At 40.5% G+C, this 18,120-nt stretch overlaps 1 protein-coding gene across 2 annotated transcripts in view; it reads right to left on the reverse strand.

The window, feature by feature from the left end:
* KATNAL1 (katanin catalytic subunit A1 like 1) overlaps nucleotides 1-18,120 on the reverse strand; it is a 37,763-nt gene that overhangs the window by 18,247 nt on the left and 1,396 nt on the right. Inside the window, exons 1-4 of one of the 2 annotated variants that reach the window (XM_009102860.4) lie at nucleotides 17,855-17,978; nucleotides 10,417-10,592; nucleotides 2,958-3,118; nucleotides 856-1,024 (exon numbers count right to left, since the gene is read on the reverse strand). In XM_009102860.4, the coding sequence (XP_009101108.1) occupies nucleotides 856-1,024; nucleotides 2,958-3,118; nucleotides 10,417-10,578 (492 nt within the window). In that variant the 5' untranslated portion in view covers nucleotides 10,579-10,592; nucleotides 17,855-17,978. Of the gene's footprint in view, nucleotides 1-855; nucleotides 1,025-2,957; nucleotides 3,119-10,416; nucleotides 10,593-17,854; nucleotides 17,979-18,120 lie in introns of those variants that run through there. The other variant, XM_030234393.2, reaches the window with a different exon arrangement.

Raw genomic sequence — 18,120 nt, forward strand, 5'->3', positions numbered from 1 at the left:
TTTTTCCAGTCCTGTTTTTGACATCACCACTTTATACTGAATCACTGTTTCTCCTTTTCTTTCAATTCAGCACTGCTTCCTTTTCATGGATCTTCAGAAGAAAGTATCTCCAGATTAGTCTAGTTTAATTCATTGTTTTACTTTTAAAACAAAACAGTTCCATGAAGTTTCTTTCTAAACACTATAATAAATACAAAATCCCTTTCATAAACCAGAGAAAATGAATGTTGCTTAGAGTTTGATTTTAATACTTCTCCCTCATATTATTTTCAAATATGTAGCTTCAAATAATTTAGCACAGTTATGGAATTGTTCTGAACTCCTAGGCATGCCTAAATTATACTATGGTATGGCACAGGCAATGGTACTGTGGAACTCCATTCATAATGCTTCAAGTCTAGGGAAGGACACTGGTCTCATTTTTTCACTTTTTACATTAATATCTTTACAAAAGCCATGTATTGGATTCCTTTAAGGGAAAAAAAACCCACCAAACATGGGGGAAAAGGAGGAGAAGGGACTTTATGCCTGAACGATACTTAGAGGTTAGAGACAAGCCTATGGTCTTCACTCAAAGAATAAGAAGCCCTCAGCAACAGGACACTATGCTTCCCTTCTTCAAAAAAATGTTACACCAAGACAGAGCAGACATGACAAAACTTTTCCTAATTTGGTGTAATTATTAATAAATATCACCACTATACATGCTTTAATCATGGGGAAAAAGAGAGCTCTAAGTTTTCCCACAAGTGATTATTGTGAATTTTATTATCTGTATTAAATGACTAAGAGTGCTTCCCTTTGCCACCTGCTGCAGCACACCACCTCCCTGCCAAGTTCTTTCCCACTTCTTACCTTGTCATCCCTTCCCCTGGCTCTGGATTCCCTTTCGCGGCTGCCGGAAGATTTCTCCCCCTTGGACACCAGGTGTGCTCTGCCCGCAGGCCCGCGGGGCTGCAGTCCTGGCGAGTCTTTCTTCAAAGATTTTCCATCGCGGTTGGGACGTTTTATCTGAGGTGGAGCCCTAGCAACAGCAACCACAACAAAAACATGCTAAAAACAGCGAAAAAAAGAGCAACATTAAGAAGGAAAGATTCTAATTTGCCTTAGTACATTGTTACTAAAGCTGCCATGACCCTAAGCCTGATTTGCCTATATCTACAAATCCAAAACCACATTCCTGGTTCTGCCTAATACCCAAAGTAAGAAGAAAAAACACAAAAGAAAAAATTAACAACATTATTAGATCAGTACACCCAATCAGTCTTAGAACAAATCAACACCCATGTAACAAAAGAGGAAACAATTTAGTAAAAGTCTTCAAATTGAATATTCCTCTGACTCCAAACCAGGAGATTATATTAGCCTACATTCACATGCACAAACTCCACACAAACAGATGACATTCCTGGTAAAATAAAGATTTAAAAAATAGAGGCATAAAAAAAAGGCGGCTAAAATCTTTGACAGGGCCCAAAACAAAACAGGGAGGATTTTAAACAATCCGCCTACCTCTGACTTCATTCCCCTGTGTGAAAATGTCAAAACATAAAAATTGCCTTGAAAGCAAAAGCAAACAGAGCTGAACTGCAATCACCTATATGTGTGCGTCACCCACCATGTCAAAGAGTACTCAGCAGTAGAATGAGGAGAAAGAATTTGGTTTTAAGACAAGAAGTCATTGTCATTTTTCTCTAGGGATTGAATTTGAAATACAGAACTAAAATAAACAGCCCAGAATGACACCCAAATTTAATAAGTGTCCACTATTGAATCTTGTACTGATTCTTGTTTTGAGTAACTCAAAATTTGTTAACCCCAAAAACATTTTCCTGGAATATGCTTTAAATTAAGCACATTCTTAAAGACATTACTGGATACAATGGCAACATTTTGCTTTTCATGCATTTTCTTTAAACTTAACAGCAGAGAACAGTGCCTAAGTTTCCTTATTTGCACAAGATTTAAATTTCAGCTTAAAAGAAGCAGATGAACTGTTGAGGCTTTACCACTAAAGAAAATACAAGAATAAATACATCTTGAACTTTACATAACATTACCACAGAAAATCTGAGTTATTTCTACCACTCACAAAAGTAATCAGCATTAATATAATTTTACACTTATACTCTTAGGTGTTTGGTTTCTTGGTTTTTTTTTTAAAGCAAAGATCTTTTTTATAATCATAAAGCACAGAAAGTTATAAATAAACTTGACATTTCTTTCTGTTAATCGAGATCTCTCATTTTACTTTGCTCCTTAGCTTATGGGAGTATATACATGTTAAAATTCTGTGCTCTTATGTTAAAAAACTATTGGCATGCTATTTTTGTCTGTAAACTGAATCTGTTTCTACCCAGCTCTGTTAGGTTGAAAATAGGGATTTCAGAAAATGCACAAGCATCTATTTTAAGAAATCTATTAGCTAACTGAAGTTACCTTAAATATGGTTACAGAAGAGATATACCATATGTAACAGAACATGTTTAGCAATCACACTAACCAACGGATTAAACACAGGTTGAATTAGCTGTAGCTAGGGAGTGATTTCTAACCACCATGTCCTTCAAGACCCTTCAGTTCCAGCTCCTTACAGCTCAGTCATCAATTAATTCTTTTGCTCAAATAAACTAAAATGGAAACGTTTTCTCCTTGCACATGAGAACATGTCACCAAAAGCCCACTTACCTCTGCAGCAGATGCTAGTTCCAGGCACTTAGTTACTCCTACCAGAATAAAGGAGTGACTTTCTTTAGAATGTCAGAAATAAATCTGACTGAACTTTACATACTTTTTTCTCAATGAATTATATTTACTCTTTATTACAAGTGACTAAACTAAATGTAATAAATGTGTAAATTAATTGTGATTTTCATGTTACAGAAGCATTCAAAAACAAATATAAAATTATGGTGACCCACCTTTATTCCACCCACTCTGCTTGAGCCTCTCCTTACCTGTGTTCAGCTGGTACAGGAGGAGGCCAAACAGCTGGATCTCTGAAAGGCTCATCTTGACAGGATACAGAGATATCTGGAGGTCTGTCCATTTTAAAACTCTCTAAAGTGTTGACAATGCTCTTAACTTGTTCATATTCTTCAACTAATTCTTGTCGGACCTTGAGAAGTAGGTATGTTATTTAAAAATTGTTACAATTCAAACTTTAAAAAGAACCAAACAAACATAGAAAGTACCTCAAGACCATACGCTAACCTCAAAAGCAGGGACTCCTGAGTCTTCCTATTCACAAAGCCTAGACCTATCAGGGTGATAACAGCAGCATAAACAGCTGAATCTCTGTTGAGTTCATTTTCCTGCTTGTTGATGTCCCAACCAGACTCGACTGCTAACACAGTGATCACTCATCCGTAACGTGTGCTGATGCTTGGGTTCATGTGTGCATGTTGACATGTATGCACACATACTCTCACACTAGTAAGGGTGCTGTTGGCAGATCTGCAGTAATGTGCTACTATTTTGGCATAAAAGATCTCTGATTACAGTCTCTGATGTCCTAGTTGTAAAACTGGCCAAATCATTAAAATATAATATTACCAAATGAATTCTGTGAGGAGCACAACATTAGAGTGTGTCCAAAGGAGAGCAACTATGATGGTGAAATGGCAAGGGCAAGATTTATGAGGAGCAGCTGAGGTCACTTGGCTTGTTCAGCTTAGAGAAGAGAAGGCTGAGGAGTCACCTCACAGTGGTCTACAACTTCCTTAAGGCAGGCAGCAGAGAGGGAGCTGCTGATCTCCTCTCCCTAGGTACCAGAGATAGAATAAAGCTGCATCAGGGAAGGTTCAGATTGGACATTAGGTTCTTCACTGAGAGGGTGGTCAGTCACTGGAACAAGCTCCCCAGTAAAGTAGTCATGGAACCAAGTCTGCCAGAGTTCAAGGAGTGTCTAGACAATGCTCTTAGTCATGTGGTTAAGTTTTAGGTAGGAGCAGGGAGTTGGACTCAATGATCCTAATGATTTCCTTCCAGCTTGAGAGTTTCCACCATGATTTTATTAATATATGTGACTGTCACCAGCAAGATACTGGCATGGACAGAAGGAAAGAGAAGGCAACCCCCCAAGGCCCTGAACAGATCTCAAAACACTGCATTTACTTTACCAGAAGGTTTATGAACACCTGTACAAAAAGACCCTTAAGTACAGGAAGATCTTGATCATTTCACAGGGCAAAGCAGCCTTCTTGCTCATTCCAGATGGGGTAACTGTATCTCTCCAAAGACACAAAACATCCAGCTCAGGCAGGATTATTCCTGCCCTGCTTTGCTCTCTTTGCTTTCTCATCACACAATCAGTGAACACATTCCCCAATGTGAGAGCTTCCAGCTGAGTTACAAATGTGATTGATTACTAACTTGGTTCCTTCAAACTGTCTTCACACACATCCCTCCTGTCCAAAAATAAATGCAGCCAAACAGCTGCTGTGAGGTACAAAAGAATGATACAGCATAAATCCTCCAGGGCACCGCTCCACAAGAGACAGCCACTTCCTATTCCAGTGCTCCAAAAGTACTGACAGGATTCCTTCTATCAGCCTTCCAACACATGCAGAGAAATTGGTGGAAAACAATTTTCTAGCACTAACAGCCAGTGTACTGTTGTTCACCTCACTGGACCAGCAAGAGGATGGTATCTGAAAACTGAGGGAAAGTGACCATTTGATGCTTTGGAAGATGAAAACAGACTAACATCTGCCAGCCATCTCTTAGCCTGACCTGAGCAGACCAAACTCTGAAATACACACCCTATTTCTTAGTCAATACCTAGAAAATCAACCAACAAGGAATCCTCAGCGTGTGGACCACAAAGAAAAACCAGCCATAAACTCCTAGAGGCCTTAAAGAAACTCAGATGAAACATATGCAGAAAGACTTCCTTGCAGTTGAGAAAGAACCCAGTCATGGGCCAAAAAAGTCTGTGCCACAATTATGAAGTTGACTGAGCAGTGTCTTTCAGTGATCGCTGACACTCTGAAGCAACCTAGGAAGGATGCAAATGGAAACATCACTGGTTTTAACTCACCCAGTCTCCTTGTTCCCCATCATATACACCATTATGTGCCAGAACCCTTAGGAAGCTCCAGCTCAGGTTTTAGAGAGCCTGAAGAGAGCTTTTAAGTTATATATGTTTAAGCAGTTTCAAGAGATAGTGTGGCAAGTTAGCAGATCACCACTGCCAAACAGAAAAAAAACTCCCTTTACTTCTTCTCCCCAACCACACTCTGCCCCTACTCTTCTGGATTCAATTCTGGCATCTCATACAGTAAGACAGGTTGGTAAAATGGCAAAAAAATGGCCTAGGAGGGTAAAAAAAAAAAAAAAAAAAAAGGACACTTCTGCTGGGTTAGCAAGATGCACATGCACACCATCCTGTGATCAGGCAAATAAATCCCAGGAAAACAAAATGGAAAGGGGGCAGAGGAGGGAGAGAAGCTGGCACAGATGGAACGAAAGAAAAGGTAGGGAAGAGCTTGGTCTCTCTAGGCATGGCAGGATGTTAGCTGGATTCAGCTACCAGGTGAAGCTGCCTGGTCCCCAGATCCAGGCTCTGGTACAGCCCCTACCAGCCCCTACCTAGTTGCCCCTACCAGCCACATCACCTCCTCTGGGCACTGGGTGATGTTGGAAGGCCCAATAAAAAGCCTTTCAGCCCATGGGATGGCCCCACAGCCATTTTGTTTTGACATACGAACCCCAAGAACTTCCAGTAACCAAGCAGAAAACACATCCTATCATATGGGTATAAAAAACAGTGAACAAGAATTGAGTTAATTTGTTCTTAGTGGTAGTTACAAAACCCATTTCAGGGAGTACCTCAGTATTTCATCATCTGGCAACTGTTATACCTTTTCCATCACCAGCTTTTATTTTCTATGCTAGAGCTTGTACTTTTATGCCCATTGCAATAAGCGTGGGTATTTGTACCTTGGTAAATACAAATAATGTGTGGAATTTTTCTTTTGCTGAAGAAAAACTGATCAAGTTTATCTCTAAGTGTTTTCCAAACCTGAAATTACTACCTGTAATTAGTGTTAGTTATTCAACAAGCTTGATTTTTTAAAAAGTGAAAATAAAAGATCCCTAAACCATATCCAAAACAGATATCCTGCAATGCTGTCTGATCCCACAAGTGAAGGTATAGCTCCTATAATGACACCTATACATGAGCTACCCACAGAATGTTTCTTAATTAATCACGAGGTAACCTACTAAATGGTAATGAAACAGGCATGAAGCAAAAACCAGCAAAAGCACAGATTGACCAAAATGTGTTTGAAATAATAAGAAGAATTCACCCTTTATTCTTTAAGCAGGAATAGAGTGCACCTAATCAGAGCACCTGCAGTGCTCCAGTGGAGGCCCCTGTGCTCTCAGCTCTTGTGCAACACAGAGCACACGGCTCTAACACGCAGCAGGTTTTGCTTGACAGCCGCTGGCCTTGTCGTAAGCCAGCACTATCTCCCAGGGGCACGCTCTGCTGTCATTCTGCAGCTGCTGAACTGTCACTGAAGCCACTCATTCCTACAAGCCAGCTGTCTAGTAAAAACACTGCAGCAGCCAAGAAACTCTCTCAGAATAAACAGGGAGAATGTCAACACAAGTAAAGTTCACAGTAGTGGACATGAGACTAAACCTACCTTTTAGCTTTGGTAAGAATGAGTTGCTTCTGATTTTGTATCCTTCCAGTCCCAGCCTGCATTTACATGAATTAATATACCCACCTGTCAGCCTAACCTCAAAGCACAACAAAGTAACTTTTTCTTTTTTAAATGAGCTCAAGAGGCCTAGAAGTGAAGATGCAAATGGAAGTACACTTGGCCAACCCAAGCGCAAGCTGGGAACTCCCTGGATGCAAAACAAGGATGGTCGCAAGACCAGGTCACCCTGATATCCCCAAGATAAACCAGTCAAGAGATGATGATCAATGGCTGTGAATTTTCCATGAAGTCAGAGGAATTCTTATCCTGTAATGTCTCTGCCTTAGTAGATCCTCAGCATGCATCTTTTGCCCTCTTTAAATCTGCAGGTTGTGCCAGACAGTAACAAAATCCCTCTTCCCTGGTGAGCATTGATTTGGAATTCCCAGAAGCAGTGTTGCATCAATTGTAACTGAAGGAATCAGCTGTTCTCAGAGGAGAAGATGTTAACATGTTCATATTCCTCCTCATCCTAACCATCAGCTCCAAGCATGAGGAGTCCTCATAATCAAGATGTCCAGTTGCAAAGCTGAAGCTGTCTCTCAGTGTGACACGAAATACAGCCCAACAAATACTTGCACAGAACATCATTCTGACCAGACCAACCTGTAGCAATTTTAAAACAATGACACCTATGCAAAGAGAGGTAGATCAAGAGCATTTGGGAATCTGACCCAAATCCCAACTACTTCTGGTTCACCTGGGCTTTGACATTGCTCAACAAACTACTGAGAAAATCCTCTGTCGTATACAAGGCAACAAAGCAGATCCACCAGACATGAGGTACCTGTGCTCCATACCTGTTCAGGATGGAGCACCCACTGTTAAGAATGACCAAATGGGAAGAACAATGATGCATGTAAGAGATTTAAGTTGGTCAGCTGCACAGCCACAGCTGGAACCATAGTTTGAGGTGTTCCTCAAATGAACATTTTTGTTTTACAATGGAATGTGTCCACAAATACACAAAACTTAGTTCGCTGCCTCAGAAGTAGCAGTAGGAGTGAGTGAGCTTTAGTGAGCTGCACACAAACCATACAGAAAGGAAGGGAATGCTCCATACTGACACTCAGCATCTCAGGAATCCTTCAGAAGGCTCAAGATTGTGAATGTGTATGCAGACAGTACATCCCAGAGAAGAACTAGTTTAAGTTACAGCCTTCTCCTTTGAGCACTTACATGGACATTCAAGAGTAAAAGCTCTACCCACACAGCGTTAATGATTGCTAAACTCCACCCCCAAAAGGCACCACTGGTATTATCCTCTCCAGGTTCCTCAGATGATGGAGAAGCTGAAGTACCTGAAGAACAGGCTAGTTCCATATGCTTGAGGAGACAGAATTTCAGGTAAAAATCAACTGCATTAATCCCCTTAACCATGACCCAAGGGCTGCTTTGCTTCTCAAGCCAATTGCAAGAACCACACTGGTATGGGAATCTTTTGCTTCTGCACATTACGGGTACCAGGTGGGTTGGACTTGAAATTTGCTAAACTTACATAATGTGTATGGCATAACTCTTTAATGAGAAAGATCTAAAATTAATATCTAGATATTGCTTTAATACTATGAATGAATGTTACTTGTGATCCAACTTCTCAGTTAATTTTTTTTCAGAACAGGTTGTCATTCAACACAGCTCCTTGACTATGACTGACAGTTTGAATGTAGCTGCTGTTGGAGCTGGAAAGTAGTGCTAACATCCACTTCATCAGACTCCCTCTTAGTCTGTCTCAAGGAGTGAGAAAGCACAGCAATTATTTATAAAGAGTCGGTAAAGAAAGCAGGTCTATCTCTATAGGTCTCACCAAAACATGCAAGCTCTGCTATGGAAAAGCTAGTAGTTCCAGGGCTGCATTGTTTGGTCTTGGGCTGTATCATTTTGTTCCCATAAATGAATGAGAAGGCAAATAACCTAGGGATGAATCCCTTCAATTTTTTTTCAGTCACACTTCTTTTTGCTGTTTTTCTCTGAGCCTGGCATCAGCAACAGCAAAGCAATATTCTGACAAAGCTCGTCTGCCACTACTGTGTTGGGAAGTTCAGAATTAAAACGAGCGCACAGCATGAGAGACGCTACCCCACCTGCTGCGGATCTTATTTGGGACACATCTCTAAAGCATTTATGTGACATGGTCAGGAGCAATTCTTCTTCTGCCTAAAGGGGATAATTTCTGAGGAGGTGCCAACTTTAGATTCTCTGCTGGAGAGACAGCTGCCTTCCCCAGGGAATAAATCCTGGAAACTGTGTTAATGGTCCTTTTGTACTTGAGGTTTGTCTCCAATATGCAGCACACATTCCATGGTGCACAGGCTTCTCTGAAGCAGTTCAAACAACACACAATAACAAGAGACTTGAGTGACCTTCACAACAGAAGAGCTGTTGAAAGTTTATTGGAAGAATCCGTGTCATCAGTGGAAACACTAAATACTAGATGTGAAGACAACGCAGTAGTTCAGCTGCAGAATGAGGAAATCCTCATACTCTACCTTCACATCAGCTACAAGTTTGGCAGGAACTAAGGACATGTACTGGGCATGAACACCTTGTATCAGCATGTCCTGGGGTGGGAAAAAGCTTGAATACAAGTACTTGAATGTGAATATCTCCTATACAACACTCAGCTTACTACATTACCAGGAAAACTATCTCTGCTGGATGTACAGGCACATGCTTTGCAGAAAAGCTCTTCATAAACAGACTTCTCCAGTTCTATGATAAACCCCTATGAATAGTACTGTTGCTACAAAGTGATTGTTAACAGTGTTGTACTTATCAAGACACAAAATACTCAATGTTAGTGTCAGAAGTTTCAAGCACAAACCTATAAACAAATTATCTGCTGCAATAAAAAAGGAAAATTTGCTTCTGTTTCTAGGTGATATCATTTAAACATATGATATTTAGAAAAACTTACTGAAATCATCTCTTTAGCTACCTACTGCAAAATTGTATCTTTCATAGGAGATACATTATTCTTTCAAAACATTGTCTTTATGCAACATGAATTCTTTATTCTAGGAAACATCTTTATATGGTTTTCCTCCCTTTTATGTTTATAGAACACAGTTTGTACCATGAAAAATGGGCCAAAAAATGTGAGGAACTCTTAAATACTGAAAGAAATAAATAGATGGGGTTCTTATATTTCACCTGCAGATTACTTCTATGGTTTCAACAGTACTCTGTCTAGCAGGGAGATGGACGTGTGCAAGATTCAGGCTAAGAGTATGACTTGCAGTTTTAGAAACCTGATCCAAATTTGTACACTATAGTCATTTAGTGTACATTTAGGGTACATTTTGTGTCATTATAGTCAGACAACAATTCTAGTGATGCTAACCCACCCACTCACATTTTAGTTTACTGGACATTAGATGGCCAAAAGATACAAGGGGAAAAGAAAGTCCTTAATTTTTTTCAAAAGTATGCAGTTACAGAGAGTATGCAGAGAGAAACAGACCAGGAATTAGACAGACATCCTAACTGACAACAACAAAAGAACTGATTAAGTTAGAGCAATAGAATTTCTTTTGAACACATCATGGAAATAATTTTCCCATGAATATCAACAAAGTATTGTACAATTGTTGCCAACATGACTGAAATGGAAGTCCTCTGCATCTTATAAGGTTTGGGAGGCATCATGTGGTTTTCAAATATCAAGTAATAGAATATGGTCAATGTTATTTCACCCTACCTGTTGCCATTTGCCCTTAATTGCTGGATCTCTGATCGACTGGCAATGTCTCTGGATTTGCTGGATGACACCCTGGTAATATACCATAGAAGAGTCATAATTCCCAAGGAGTGCATATTCTCTTCCTTTTTTGGCATTATCACAAATCTCTGCTAAATTCATCTTCAGTCAGAAATCTAAAAGAGAACATAATTACCAGAAAAAATGAATTTTACATGCTGTAGAATAATTCAGACAGTGGTGCTTTAGTTTTGTTATTTCTCTCATAGCTGAATTGTGTCTTTCCAACACTGCTCCCATCCCTGCTCTTCTACAACCATTTATGTCTGGAGTATCTCTTTACTAGCCTAAGGTTTCAGATCATGAATTGTAACTCTTTTATAGTGATTAAAAATACAACTTCTTTGCTGCCTTTGGCCTCAATCCTGTTAAATTAATGCAACAAAATTAAATGCTCTTCCCACACTGAAACTAACAAACTCAACTTTAATTTGTAGATCACCACAATGTATTAGCAGGCATCAGCTGTGAATCACAAATCACACGAGGCATTAAATTGCTTTTTATTCTGTTATATTACATACGTGCCTAAATGTGCCAACCAGCATCAGGGATGTCTGCACTTCACATTTTCAAGAGCCCTCACCCTAATGAGATTATGATATGGTTGAATGACTGCTCTACTATAGATGAAGTTGAGAGCCTCATTCTGTTTAAATATTCGTTCAAAGTACTCCAACATCCACATGCTGACTTGAATTTTTTCATTAAATTTAACATGTCACTTCGGGATTTATGGCAGTTAGCAATCCAAATTTAACATTCCTTAGAACAGTGATTCCCAAAGTACAACCTTCCCCTAGTCCTCAAATTGCAGCATGACTTTAAGGCAAACTCAGAGCCCAGCTTTTCCCAGTAACCTGTCAAGAAAGCAACAACCCAGACATTCAGAATTAAGCTGTATTGTACAGCTAGGTTTGTATTTAACATTCAGGATTGAAGCAGTGCCTGCCCTTTTATCTGAATCTCATGTGACCCAAAGTTTAGGTCCCCACCACAGAAAAGAAGCATCAGTTCCTTTTCCTTGTACTCTCAGTATGTGTGGGGTCCCTGACATTCACCAAGATATAAACCTCTGGAAATTAAAAATAAAAAATTGCAATTCATAGCTATGCAATGCAGAGTTGCACTGAGCAAGAGGGAGGAGGTCAGCTCTGGAGCATGGTCCACTAGTTGTATTAAGGCTTTGGCAAGACCACGGAGGTGAAGAAGAAACTGGGAAGGAGGGATACAAACACAGTTCAGGCTACACAGCTGAAAACAGCCCATGCTACAGGAGTGCACACAGAAGGAACAGGTGGTAGCAGACAGAAGCCAGAACAGGGAGAAGCAACCTTTTACATCCTAGTGGGTTATAAAAATGTTAGTAGGTTTTATAAACAGACAAGACAAGAGCAAGATGGCATTAAGGAGGATGTGTCTTATGCTTTTGTATTCCCTTGTGCTTAGCAAAATTCAAACCCCTGACAAGTTAAACAGACATCCACATGAAATTCATTCTGCCCTGAGCAAACACACACTGCACCTCCCAAGGGTGCCACCCTGATGGTCCTAACTGCTGCCTACAGCTGCACACCAGGTCTGCTCCACCACCTCATCACTCCTGCTCCCTGCAACAAAGCCATGGAAACCTGCCACCCTCACTTAAACCCACAGGTCACACAGCTTGCATGTGGCTGATGACTTTGAGAGCAAGAACATGCTGCTACCCTGCAGCTGACACTCCACCAAGCACAGCAGGACTTATTGGGGCTTTACTTGTCCTCATGCTGTGCTGCACATTTCAGCTTGCTCAGTGTTCCCGCTGGTTGTTGTAAACTACTGGGCAGGAGAAAACCTAAGGTGGAAAGAGTGACAACCCCAATTCTGTTTCCTGACATAGGCAGGATACGTCATTACCAAGATCTGGATTAGCAGCAACTAAGATAATTTAATTTTTAAATACAGAAGATTGTCACTAATAGGAAAAAAATGTGATGTCACCCACATTGCATAGGAAATGCATAAAATGAAAGGAACTGAAGATAGTTTATAAACCATTCAGATCTCATGAGTCAGGTCATAAATGAACAGAACACCATGTGGGGCAGAAGCCATTGACCTGTCTTCAAACACATCCAGCTCAGGATCTGCTTCACAACCAGCCTGTCACCATTAAGAAAAACATTCCTCAAATCTCTGGAGGTTTTTCGCATTTGTAGTGAAAGAGAGCGAGTAAATAAAACATTTTTAAGGAACTGCTGAATTCAATTCCTAGAAATCCATTAAACAGAACACATACTTGCTTTACAACCTTTCCTTGCTACTTATTACAGCTAGTTCCCACCCTCTTTTGCCTTAAGAGGACTGATACTCACAACTAACTCCCCTTAATTCCAGAAGAGTTCCCTGCTCACCAGAGGAGACAACCTCCTCTTTTCTGTCTGTGGTGGGAGCTGGGTCAATCCACAGGCAGGAGGCAAGCCATAGGAGCCATGCAAACATGTGCCCACTTCAGGACAAGGAAGATGAGAGGCAGGAAGCAGAAAAATGTATCCGGTTTTAAAATCATGGGAGAAAACCAAACAAGACTCTCCCATTTCCTCCAGCTTCCAAGAGTTTGAGGGCTTCTGGTCTCATGTTTGTGATGCCAAAGCTTATGCACGAGCTTGATGCCTGGCTTGATGTGTCACACTGAAGAGCTTATAAAACACTGACAGGCACTGAAACTTGGAGCATGGAGGGAGGCTGGTGGATGTACACCTGTGTACCTCCAGAGCTAGGCTGACAAAAGCTTTCTTGTGGATTCAGGCACTTCAGTTTTTACTTATTACCTACCCTAGACACCAAAGGTGTCATACAGCTTGAAAAGGTTAATATAGCATCACCCGTTTACCTGAGCTTTATTTGAAACAGCAGCTATAGGCCTCAGTCCTAAACCAGTGCTTTCCTGGAATCCCAGGCAGCTCTCTGAGATTCTACTGCTATTTAAAACTAATGCTAAAAATGGTTTAAATAAACTACAAGCCTCCTATGCACACCAGTGAAGGTAATGTTACTTCAGAATATCCAAAGCAAATCAAAACAAATAAGTCCAAAATCAAGGAAAAATTTTTTTTTTGGAAGGAATTATTTCCTGTGTTGTTTTCTGGTTATCCCATTCTTCAATGATAGGGATGGGGAGAGAGGGAGAAGTAATTACAACTAGGTGAGTTGCTAAGTACTCACTCTTTATTATCTGTTCTACATTGTATTATAGAGTTCATACAGTATCAGAGACATCCACAGAACCAGAAATACAGAAAGCATAAATAAAGCATTTTGTTGTTTGTTATCTGGAGCTTTGTTTAGGTATTTAATTTTCCTACCACAGCCACATCGTTTAAGTAAATATACAGCCAGGGACAACTGTTGTCAAGTACATTTAGAACAACTTACACACTACTTGTGACACCAGCTTTTCATTCTACCATTGTGTGGTTCTCTCCTGCACTAGACCGTAACAGCTCCACTGCACGTCAAGATATCCTTGGAGATTCCTCCATTCACGGATCATTGACAAGAAGAGACATTACAGACATTCATGTTGGCATAGCTGCCACACATGGGGTCTTAAACCCACTTGTTAAAAACCCTGCAGCAGCCAGGCTAAAAGGTCACAGGGGATATTAATCTCTATTCTTTGGAGCATAAGCTGAGCTGATCCCTATCTGGGGTCAGAAAAGAATTTTTCTCCCAGAACTAAAGCAGTGCACAACTGAGCAAGATCCAAAAGACAGTCTCTACTTTATACACACAAACATATCCACGGGCAGATACAGTGACTGTGTGAACGACAGGTAAAGGGGGACAGCTTAGCACACTATTCCAAACTTGTGTGCAACACCAGTGGGAATGGATTCAGGACTGGCCCCCTTCAAACCATCTCTCTCAGTGCTATCTCACCACAGTTACCAGAGGCAGAAAATGCTCTCCCTTGTAGAGGGGGTCTGCAGCAGGGCTTTTCCTCTTGCTTGATCCTGAACAGCCACTCTGCAAGTGCCAAAATGAAAGGCATCTGCTATCTTTATGTGTCTCTTTTATGCATGTGTTTTGACACAATCAGTGACACCACTGCATCCCATTTTCTCCACAAGCCCTTGACTCTTGCCCAGGATGGAGGACTCTAATTAAATGAGCTGTTAGACAGTTTTGCTTTATTCTCATTGTTTCAATACTCACATCAAGCCTTATTTAATACCTACTAATCAGACTTCTATCCAAATCAGATGTTAATTCCCCACTGAGAGGGCTATACCATACGTGGATTTTCTTGGACATGTGTCTTTCTGTGATCAAAATTTTATCCAGGCAAAACAAAAACATTCCACAGCTTCCTGAGATTGCTGGACATATGCTCTCACATCATGGCAGCCCTGCAGTACTGCTGACTGGACAGCTGAACAGCTGGAAAGGCCTGGACATACGCTGATGAAGATTGGCTACTAACCCTCTTTCTCATTTTCTGTAAATCAGCTGTGAGTGATGTTGGGCATCCCGAAATGCAACGTAAGAGTTACAACTAATGTCACAAGACAGAGAGTCACACTGCTAGGCACCATCTTCTGAATACAGGGCTTATGACTGAGGTATGACTGTACATTTTCCACTTCTACAAGGCAGGGCAGGATGACTCTCTGCCACTGCACAATCCCAGAACAGATCAATTGCCACAGAGAGCAAAGCAAGAAAGAGAAGTCTAGTGTTAGGAGGTTTTGATTTTTGGTTTTATAGACTTTTCATGTGCAACCAGTTCCATTATCAGAGTCTAAGTCATAAACTGAAGTTGTTTTTTCTTCAAATTCCTCTTACTGCTTGGAAGTTTTTCATTACAGTTAATTGAAACCTGCCCTTCTTAAGTTAAAGCCATATTGGTTTTGTATGCCAACTAAGTTAAAGCCATATTGGTTTTGTATGACAACTTTGACCAGTTTCAAACAGCTCTCTCTCCCTCAATTATGTCTTCACTTAAAAAAGCACAATGATCTGATTTTCAATCTTCTCTTCAAACTTAAAAATTGTTAAAACAGAGACATGGAACAATACGACAATGCTTTACCTGAGAAAGCATAAACAACATCACTAACTGGAACATTGTCAGAAGAATAAAAAAAGTGGTTTTCCCCACATGACATGTGACTCCTACTAGAAACCTACAGAATTCTATTTCTGACAGAAATACAGACTATAGTTATGTGCTTGATACATTTTATTTAATTTTTAAGAATAAGATATTAAAAATGCAATAATTAAATAAGTCTTTCCTGCTTTATTATAAAGATTATATCTTTTGTTTTGGTGTTGGATGCAGAACAACTGATCTTCATTGCCAATAACTGTCTGTCCCTGTTCAGAAGCAATTGCTGATGCTGCAGACATTACGTTTGCATGACAAAAACAACATTTTAACTGATTGTTGCCAGATAAAAAACAAACAAACAAAAGGCTTGCCAAGTTCCACAGCTAAATGCATCTTTCCCTGTTAACATGGTTTTGTTTGAACATGCAGCTGTAGTCCCATGGACTGGTGTGAAAAGTAACAATCATGACTTCACAGGATCACAACTCCTGTTAAAAACATATCTATAAGTAAAGACATGGCTCAGTTCCAGCAGATTTGAATTTAAACTACATGTAAATTAATCAAAGATGAGAAATGTGTTATGCCAGTGCTGTTTTTTCTTTTTACTGTGCGCATTAGCAGTGACAAGGCTGGCTACAATGGCAGCAGCAGACACCAGATAAAACACACAAACACAAACACAAACACACACACACACACACACATATACCAAGGTCCAGGAAACCCAGCACCAAGGGATCTTTTAATTCAGTCAACTGCTTTTTGCTAACTGGTTTTTGGCCTCTTGCAGTTAAACTGTTTTGCAATAGCAGACATGAAGTTAATGGGGAAATGTGTATGGAAGTGGGAAGGAGAAGAAGCATGCATGCAGGCCTCAAACTATTTTTGTGTGATTCTTAACTTAAAACAGAGAGTTACTTTGAGTGCAAGTGAAAAAAAAATCTTCAAATGAAGTAAAGACATTCACCAAAAGTTACAAGTAATCACATAAGAAAACACTAAATAGGTGACCAGTCTTTTAATTAAAGATTAATTTAGAGATTTAAATTAGAGATTTCATCAATTTGGTGAACCAAACAGAAAGCATTCTTTCTGAAGAATGAAATGGCCATAATGCAGAGCCTTTAAAGTTCAGTTCTCTGAAGAAGCAGAAAGGAGAATGAGAGATGGCTGTGCTATTCCTAAAACTGAGTGTGAACTGTATCCTTCTCCACACACCTCATACACCAGTTTCAGACACATCCATATGGCCTCATCACCATTCCTTGGGGTAATGAGGTGTTCATTAGTAAGGCTGGGAAGAGAAAAGAGCTAAAACAAATGCTGTGGGGCACTCTGGGGAGTGTAACTCCATACACACACGGGTCAGGCAGTGACAGGCTCGCCAGCTTCTGCTCCCTCTTAGCCCTGCTGGACCCAGGCTGGCCGCACACCTCTCTCTCCTCTCCAGCACAGCCTCCAGGGCTTCTGGCATTAGTAACAAATCAAACCCAGGCCCATGATCAGTCAGCCCCTCCTCTGACAGGATGCAGGGCCCAGAGACCTGAAGGATTCTGTAGGGCCTGTCTGGAGCTCAAAAAAGTGGAATCTGCCCCGAGTCAATAATCCTTTTGGTCCTTTGTGGTGCCACTTGCTTCTCTGCATATCATGTGTGTAAGCACTTCTGGTAGAGCAAACATGCCACTAAAGGCTCCCAAGATGGGTCTGCACAGGGCCAGCTCGGGTTCAGAGCATTTCTTAGGTCAGGCTCTGTGCCAAGAAAGGCAGTGAAACTGCTCCTGAACCTGGCCCTGGATACAGCACTTCCATGTTCTGCCCTCCACAAAGAGTGGAGTGCTGTGCTGCTGCTGCTCCATTCCAGCTCAGCCAAGCTGCATCCCAGATAAGCTTTCCATGAATAATTGCAGATTTAATACATTCACACAGGTGTTTATAACCCTGACTCATAAGGTCAGAATTTCGGGCTGAATACTTTTCCACCTCTTGAACTCCACTCTGAATTTCAAAGAATTGGCTCTTTAGGACTAAGGATATGTATTACTTAAATAGAATAGCATACATTTTTTAAAATAGACATTTATATGCCTATTGCTGTTAGTGCTACAGACATCCAAGTCTTCAGATTTCTCAGTTCATTCCCAGAAGAAGCAGCTTTTTTAAAAAATAATTACACAGAAAGCCAGATAAAGACCTATCATTTCTTTTTCTTGTATTTCATTTATTTCACAGTCTTTTGATTGGGATTAGGTCAGGGCAGGAACTATTTCTCCGCATTACCTGCTCAAAAGCTCAAATCTCCAAGAGCCAGGCACCCTGGAAGTACTCTGCAGCTGCAATGTTCCCTTCTGCAGTGTGGCAAGTACCAGGAGCCACAAGAAGCTGAAGCCTGTCTAGGATATAGCTGACATAGAGGTGGGGGGAAGAGGAAGAAAAAGGAAACTGCTCAACAATCTGCAACTGCAATCAAGCATTCATTGGAAAGAAACCCATCTCTGTGAAATGTGAAACTGTAGTAGGAATAGACATTCAATATGCATATACAA

Source organism: Serinus canaria, chromosome 1, assembly GCF_022539315.1.
Source record: "Serinus canaria isolate serCan28SL12 chromosome 1, serCan2020, whole genome shotgun sequence".
Lineage (NCBI taxonomy): Eukaryota > Metazoa > Chordata > Aves > Passeriformes > Fringillidae > Serinus > Serinus canaria.